Raw genomic sequence first — 9,266 nt, 5'->3', positions numbered from 1 at the left:
TATCAAGTGATGCTTTGCACATGCAAACACATAAGTGTATTTACTGACACAAATAATTTAATCTGAATAGTTATATCATGAAATAATCACATTTTTACAGATTTTTTTCTGAAAAAAGGCATTCTCATAAATTGTGAAAGATTCAATGTGAATATTTATTGAGAAAACGATTATCCTAACAGAAAAAACTATTTCAAAGTATAAAAAAAGTTATATTAAGATTTTCCATCGGAAGTTCTATTACTATTATACAGATTACCAACTATCATACAATGCATGATATTCGTTGATATTCACACCAGATCCCCACCTCAATAACATGTAGTTAGTGTTTATACGAGCATGATATTCACATCAGATCCCTACCTCAATAACATGTAGTTAGTGTTTATATGAGCATGATATTCAAACCAAGGTATCTGGTATGAATATCATGCTCATATAAACACTAACTACATGTTATTGAGGTAGGGATCTGGTGTGAATATCATGCTCATATAAACACTAACTACATGCTACTGAGGTAGGGATCTGGTATGAATATCATGCTCGTATAAACACTAACTACATGTTATTGAGGTGGGGATCTGGTGTGAATATCATGCTCATATAAACACTAACTACATGTTATTGAGGTAGGGATCTGATGTGAATATCATGCTCGTATAAACACTAACTACATGTTATTGAGGTGGGGATCTGGTTTGAATATCATGCTCATATAAACACTAACTACATGTTATTGAGGTGGGGATCCACAGCCATTCACATAATACACTACAGCTTTAAGGTACAGCCATTCACATAATACACTACAGCTTTAAGGTACAGCCATTCACATAATACACTACAGCTTTAAGGTACAGCCATCCACATACTACACTACAGCTTTAAGACAGCCATTCACATAATACACTGGATCTGGTGTGAATATCATGCTCATATAAACACTAACTACATGCTATTGAGGTAGGTATCTGGTATGAATATCATGCTCATATAAACACTAACTACATGTTATTGAGGTAACACTACAGCTTTAAGAATTATGTGAATGGCTGTGTCTTAACGCTGTAGTGTATTATGTGAATGGCTGTCTTAAGGCTGTAGTGTATTATGTGAATGGCTGTATCTTAAAGCTGTAGTGTAGTATCTGAATGGCTGTGTCTTAAAGCTGTAGTGTATTATATGAATGGCTGTGTCTTAACGCTGTAGTGTATTATATGAATGGCTGTGTCTTAACGCTGTAGTGTATTATGTGAATGGCTGTCTTAAAGCTGTAGTGTATTATGTGAATGGCTGTCTTAAGGCTGTAGTGTATTATGTGAATGGCTGTGTCTTAACGCTGTAGTGTATTATGTGAATGGCTGTATCTTAAAGCTGTAGTGTAGTATGTGGATGGCTGTACCTTAAGGCTGTAGTGTATTATGTGAATGGCTGTATCTTAAGGCTGTAGTGTATTATGTGAATGGCTGTATCTTAAAGCTGTAGTGTATTATGTGAATGGCTGTGTTTTAAAGCTGTAGTGTAGTATGTGAATGGCTGTGTCTTAAAGCTGTAGTGTGTTTTACAGCTGTAGTGAATTATGTGGATGGCTGTATCTTAAAGCTGTAGTGTATTATGTGAATGGCTGTATCTTAAAGCTGTAGTGTATTATGTGAATGGCTGTACCTTAAAGCTGTAGTGTATTATGTGAATGGCTGTATCTTAAAGCTGTAGTGTAGTATGTGGATGGCTGTACCTTAAGGCTGTAGTGTATTATGTGAATGGCTGGGTCTTAAAGCTGTAATGTATTATGTGAATGGCTTTGTCTTAAAGCTGTAGTGTATTATGTGAATGGCTGTGTCTTAAAGCTGTAGTGAATTGGGCATTATATAAGTATTTGTGGAGCTATGCACATTCCTAGAAGTGATGTCATGTGGTGTCATAAGAACAGAACACAATGTTTTATAATGGAAGGCTCTCAGATGACCAGTAATATCTAATGAATGGAACTGCTACTAGGGCTAAAAGGCATATAACAATCCAAGTCAGTGAAAAGACCCAGAAATACCCAAGGATTGGCTCGACAACTCTAAAAGGGTGTAATGGGAACACCAAATGAGGTTAAGAAAGAAAAGTAGATAAATAAAAGCTGTAAGGTGATCACCATCCTGGTTCGAACTATGAGACATCATATGGAGAACTGACATTTATCTACTCTGATGCCTCTTGATGCTAAGCAATAAGAATGTGCATACAGAGGTTGGAAAGATGCCCTCCAAGGCAACATCACTCATCAGATAGGATCCTCTATCCACTTCCAAAGAGTACCACTTTCTGATGGAGCACCAGTAGAGGGTATAATTTTGTTTAGGGCAACTACAGAGGTAATTTTAATATAAAAGAGTTCCTACTGAAGAATGTGTAGCACTGAAATCAAAAGTATCAGATTGTCTTCTGCCTGATGCAAGCAATAAAAGGAAATATGTTTTGAGAAAAAGATGATTGAGCAAATGTTAAAGGTTCAAAGGGAGGAAGAAGCCAAGAAAGTTAACATTTTCCTAAACTGAAAATGTATTTCCAATAATACTTACCTATGCTGAAACTTTAGCTATTCCTCAACATTGGCTTTGTTTATCTAAGCATTGGTCTTGCATGCTCCAATCTTTTATACTCCACTTAAATGCCCTTAGCAAATCCTCCCACTCATTTAGGAAAATGTTAACTTCCAAAACATACTTACCCTCCACTGCCACTTTAGCTAGAATACCACATTGAGAAGTGGAGGGGGTGTACCAAGATAAGAGTGGTACCCAAATGGGGAACTGCACAACATTAGGGACAGATATGCTCTTTGCCCAGAACATCATATTAGTATCAAGAGTGGAATAGTACATGAGTAATTATTATAAGCCAGCCCCAACTTGGGGTTGGAATTAAGGGGTGGTGGTCCCTATATCCCATGTTGTTGGCTAGGGCAATTGGACCACAATGTGATACATAGATATACTTTTTATTGGATCCCAACCTGTAGCCATAGAGTGATGCATTCTGAACAACCAGAATTACAATGAGAAAGGAAGCAACACTGAAGTGGATAAACTTTCTCTTCCACCTGAAGATGTTCAAAAGGTACAACCCCAGGCTCAGAATGAAGGGATCATATATGCCTTACTCAATCAAAGGAACAGAACTCATCCAGTCTGGAATTATGAACATTCATCCTCACTCTCCAGCAGAGTGGGCAAGAAGCATTCCACTTGCCCCCAGAATTATGGAGAGGACATGGAACAGTGTGTTCAACCAAGAACCTATGACGAAACCACTTCACATTTGGTAATTATGAGGAGATAGTGGACCTCCATTCATGAACAATATACAACCCCACATTGTTCATAAGAAGGGCCAAGCACACACCCCAAACAGATAGCATGGGATCAAATCTGAGTTGATATTATGAGTAGGCTACAGCATAGACCAGCCTGTGCTGCTCCTACCAACATCTGGGAAATACATCAAGGAACCAGAGTAGGAGGGCTCCAGCCTCGCCCTCTTCTCCACGAGTGGAGGAACACACTTGGACACTTTGGAGGAAAAGCCTCTGTCCACCATCCCAGCAACTGGAAACTGGATGTGGTAAGGACTACCTAGCTCCACTAGTAGAATCTGGGGGATGATGCACATTGGGGAGCCCTCAGGAACAGTGGTCTGGCAACTGTGCAATAGGTGAACCAAGTTCCCTAAATTTTTAAAAGCAAATCAACCCCCATTTATTCAATTTGATGATTGGCAAGGATATGCAGAATCCCCTTTAGCTTTACTCATTATAGTCCATGAGTAGCAGTTCATGATAATATGGTAATACCATCTAGTAATGTGCCTAGATGGTCTTATGGAACACCCCATTTCTACAGAGCCTGTTGCAACCAGTAGTAAGTATAGTCAAATGGGTTGCTAGTGTGGAATTGGATTGATAAATGCACACCTGTCTAGGCAACACTCGCCACTGAATAGGATCCGGTGAAAGCAAGATATAGGTACCCTGAAAAAGGAAAGACAAGATTACTTCCTCTTCTGTATAATTTAGCAGATGTTGTTAAAATGGCCATGGAGGGTAGTGAAAAAACCCCAGACAAAAACTGCCAGAACATATAAAGAATGTGAGAGAAAGGCATTAGAAGAAGTCCACATACAAGCTTGTAAAATGTTCCCCAGTGAATCAAAGATTTGTTTGTTTTTCAATTTCGCGCAAAGCTACACAAGGGCTATCTGCACTAGCCGTCCCTAATTTAGCAGTGTAAGATTAGAGGGAAGGCAGCTAGTCATCCCCACCCACCGCCAACTCTTGGGCTACTCTTTTACCAGTGAATAGTGGGATTGACCGTCGCATTATAACACCCCCACGGCTGAAAGGACGAGCATGTTTGGCGTGACGGGGATTCGAACCCGCGACCCACAGACTGCGAGTCAAGCACCCTAACCACCTGGCCATGCCGGGCCGTGAATCAAAGAAATGTGCTGAAGCTTATCAGATGTAACTCTCAGAAGATTCCTCACCTGTAAAATCCAGAATATGCAACCTAAAAATTTGCAAAACCACCTTCAAGGAAGTGGGGATAAATCTTTGGAAACTGAAGTATCCCAAAGAATACAAGACAAGAACTATCACCACGAAAGGAGTCAGAGTGAGCCATATAACACCTCTAGGCCTGACAGGACAAAACAAATGATCAGCATACGATCAATTGTAGAGGTGATAAATAGTTGGCAAAAGAATTGGGGATAGGGATGAATCTCTTTCTCTGGTGGCCAGAGACTTAGAAAGAAATGACCTATCAGGGTACAGAAGGACGTATAGGGAGAGAAAAAGAGTCCTACAAACCTGCCAACAGCTCCAACTGATGACATCAGCATGTCAGCAACAACAAAATACCCATTGAGTGAGAGGTGATACATGGTACATGAGGCTTAAGGCTCGAATGGTTGTCGGAGAAGGCATGTTGTACCACCTTAATCTCTTGTGTAATTAATGGAAAAAGGCCATTTGGGAAGAAGGCTGGATAGCACTGGTGAGTCCAGAAACGTTCAAATGTGTAGGATAACTAAAAGGAGATGAAAAAGTTGTCTGACCTAAACCCGAGTACAAAAACAGGTCAAAAACAAGATATGGTGAACACATTTGGTAAAGTGGGTACAAACTCCTTGTGAGGCATACCCCAGACAATTGTAGACTTTAAACCCCAATAAGCAGGGAAAAGTCTTACTGTAGAATGTGGGGTTGAGGATGCCTCAATAAAGATAGCCAAAGAAGAAGATGTAGATAAAAATCTAAGAAGTTGCTCCTGATGAAAGGGACTAGAAAATCTAGTGGACTGAAGTTCCATATCCATTAGTTGCAATGGGACCACTGAAGGGATAACCTCATCCCACAAAATCAAGAGATTTGAGGGAAGCCCACAACCCCAGTGATAAAACCATCCCTGTAAATAAGAGCCTGACTGTCCGTTCCATAGCCTGGAGCTGGATGGGAGGTGGCTGAGCTGGGCATAAAACATGGTGAAAACTTGTACAACCCAGCAGAAGACATATGGTGATGTTGCTAGACCAAAGGCTAGATCCCTAAACCAAAGAAATATAACCATGCAGTTTTCAACACCTTGTAGCTGAATACAAACAGTTTTTATTATCATGTTCTTTTTTTCACCCCAATGAGTAGTGTTACCTTGTAAGATGGTAAGTGTGCAAGAAAAGGCTCAATACATAGTTTGGCTTGGAGAGACCAATTCAGTGACTGTGCTGCAGTGTAATTACAGATAACAGTATAGGAAAGAAGTACTGGGGTATATTACAGATATCGCAAACATCACATAGCTAAAGTTTAGGATAAAGGACGTCAGCACTGTAAATATAAACATGTTGTAGCAAATGCGGACATAAAATGAACATCAGTTAGATGTGCTGAGAGATGTACACACATAGAAGTTTACTGCCGTGTCAATAAAAACGGCTTGAGTTGGGCTACAAGATGTTGAAAACTGCATGGTTGTATTTCCTTAGTTAGTTAATTATTACATTTTAAAATAGAAAAGATAATTTTGGACCAACCTGTAAATGTCAATGAATCCAGACTAGCCAAAGTATCAAGTCTTTCAACAATGTTGTTTAACTTGTTTTTGTTTGGGACTGTTAGTTAAGATAGCATAGCCATCAGAAACCAACTTGTTATCAATGTTTCCTGTATAAAACCACATATCACCAAATGTACTTTTTTCTGTAAAGTAAGGTTTCCAATAGGTCATGCTGACAAACAAACAACCACCATTTATTTTTCATTTGTTCAAGCGGATACTTATAGTAGGTCTTATTACTCAAAAAGGGGCTATAAACATATTTCTTGTTCTCAAGTCTTTAATCATGTGCTAGTTCTTTTTCTTTACTATCAACATATTGTGTTTCTACAACATTTACTGATCTTCAGGTAAACAGGACAAGTCATTTTAAAATTAAACACATACCTCTTCCCTTTGGGGTGATTTCTGCAACAAGATCATCCACAGTAACATTTTCAACACCTTTCTCTTTAACAATATCTGTGACAAAAAGAATAACTTTAAATATGTCAATAAAAAATTGTTTCTATCAAATGTTACTTTGAAATAAACATACTAAAATCAAAACGATTTAGCTCAGAAAAACCATACAAAATTCAAAACAAATACATGACTTTTATGACAACAATTTGTTAAAGTTCCATAAAGCATGGAAGTGTACAGAGCTATTATACAGTTAACTGGCCTATTCTAATATTTAATTTTGGAACTAATATTTAATATTTAGAAGATGGACTAATGAGGTGACATGAAAGATCACTGCACTACATAAAATAAATGTCATCAAGGAGTGCTGACCGTTAAATTTGTATACCAAAGACTGCATCGAACATTTAAGGATTCATCCCGCTTTTAGAAATGGTTCATAGTGCACTGTTTCCTGAACATTAAGATTACCCCATAAAGCACTACTGTAGTTATGGTTATAACATATATGATTGAAACATTAATATTCTATCATTTTAAAATGGCTGAACAAAGGACCATGCAGTCTGGAACCTTATCAGAAGAAATCTGAGCAAACAGAACTGGCTGCTCATGCAACTTGTAATGGTCACCCCCACAAAACGTTTGAAGTTGTGATCAAAGTGATACACTGATACTGTGTCCTTAAAGGATACAGATCACTCATAGCTACTACCAGGAGATGCACAAGTGGAAGTGGATAGTAGCTGGCTAAATATCAATCACATCATATGATGAGGCTCATTTTTGTTCTTCACAGCCAGGCCAATATTTGTAACTTAACATCTGAGAACAAAGGCATTCACATTCCTTCGTGCAACAGCTATAGCGCAATAAGAAGGTTACATTGTGATTTGGTTTTACAAGCAACTTCGTCACTGAGGCATTTTTTTCAATAAAACAGTCATCAAGGAAGATGGGCTCTGCTCACATTGTACAGCCTGCCAAAACATTCCTGGAACATGTATTTGAAGACAAAGCAATCATGAAATATTTTCCATACACGTGTGGCCAGTATGCTTTTGAAGTATCAGCCCTGCTGATTTTTGGCCAAGACACAATCTTATGACCTTGGTGCATTATGACACAGTTACTACCTCCTCATTCAGCTGTGGATCATAACATACATGAAAGGAGGTCACATTGAAACTGTTAACATGCTGGCTGTACAACTACATAATCAGCACACCCTTCCTCTCGATGACAATTAATTTTGGCACTGGAAACACCTTTCCCATTGTTTCATCAGTTCATTGAATAAATATTATAGCAAACTGATTATTAGCTTTTTAGCTCATAATAACCTTCTATATCATATAAATACATATATACACTCATAACACTTTATTGTTAACAGAAATTCTGAAACTAGTACTTTAACATATGGAAATAACTGTATTATACAAAAACAAATATAATTTCTAAAACAGAATGTTTAGTATGTGAATGTGTGCTATTAACGAATATAAAAAATTGTTAATAATTTTATTAGTCTGACTCAAATGCTGTCTCTAATCAAATATGTGTATAAATGGTACCCAGCTATGCAAATTAACTTAAAATTATCAGAGCTGAAAATTATTTTTAATAAAATGAGCACTGTAAGTATGGTAAATATGACCAACTAAAAATAGTAAATTAATAATAAATTTGATCTGATAGCTTAATTCATCAATATGTGATATATATATCTGTGTGGGCGTGTACCATAATACACTATCTAAAATAATTCAGTTTCCCTTTACTGACACTCAAGTTGTATACTTAATGTAACTATTAAAAAATTTGAGTAGTAGAACGTGTTACAAAAGTCATATTGGGCTATTTGCTGCATCAACTGCAGGGAATCAAACCCCAGGTTTTAGCATTGTAAGTCCGTAAACTTACCGCTGTCCCACTGGGAGACAATTATAAACCAGCTTATTTAATCTTACAACAGATTCTATTAGTCTGTAGAACAGTTCAAAATTAAAAGTTTCATTACATTAAGTATCTTAGGCACTTTAGATAAAATAATGGAGGATGTTACGTAAAAGAAAAAAATATTTTTCAATATGTCAAAGTATATAATAATTTCTTAAGTAACTACCATTTTGTATAATGATAAAAATTGATCACAAACTGTACAAAATTATGTACATAATATTAATAATACTGTTAACATAAATGTATTAAAAATTTGAATATAAGCAAGAAATTAATCTAAGTCTGCCATTGTTCTGTTGATTCCAGGTTTGTTCTTGTCTACAAAAGGGCTACTTTGTATTTTCTGTATAGAAAGTATTTAGCATAAACTACGTAGAAGGCATGAGTAGACCGTAGCTGTTCTGTAATTTCACATCTACACTATATGGATTTCCTACTCTAGTGTTGTCAAAAATGTGCTCTTATATGTAGGTGTAGTGTCCCTTTAATTTTACACTATATGGATTTCCTACTCTAGTGTTGTCAAAAATGTGCTCTTATATGTAGGTGTAGTGTCCCTTTAATTTTACACTATATGGATTTCCTACTCTAGTGTCGTCAAAAATGTGCTCTTATATGTAGGTGTAGTGTCCCTTTAATTTTACACTATATGGATTTCCTACTCTAGTGTCGTCAAAAATGTGCTCTTATATGTAGGTGTAGTGTCCCTTTAATTTTACACTATATGGATTTCCTACTCTAGTGTCGTCAAAAATGTGCTCTTATATGTAGGTGTAGTGTCCC

General features: G+C 37.1%; 1 protein-coding gene across 1 annotated transcript in view; it reads right to left on the bottom strand.

Annotated features, from left to right (window-relative positions):
* The window catches only part of LOC106476009 (transcription and mRNA export factor ENY2-like), a 20,501-nt gene that overhangs the window by 2,826 nt on the left and 8,409 nt on the right, over window positions 1-9,266 (bottom strand). Inside the window, exon 4 of the mRNA XM_013936683.2 lies at window positions 6,498-6,572. Coding sequence (XP_013792137.1) covers window positions 6,498-6,572 — 75 coding nt within the window. The remainder of the gene's footprint in view (window positions 1-6,497; window positions 6,573-9,266) is intronic.

This window comes from Limulus polyphemus, unplaced genomic scaffold (assembly GCF_000517525.1).
Source record: "Limulus polyphemus unplaced genomic scaffold, Limulus_polyphemus-2.1.2 Scaffold9626, whole genome shotgun sequence".
Taxonomy (NCBI): domain Eukaryota; kingdom Metazoa; phylum Arthropoda; class Merostomata; order Xiphosura; family Limulidae; genus Limulus; species Limulus polyphemus.
This window is presented reverse-complemented; position numbering and strand designations above follow the sequence as displayed.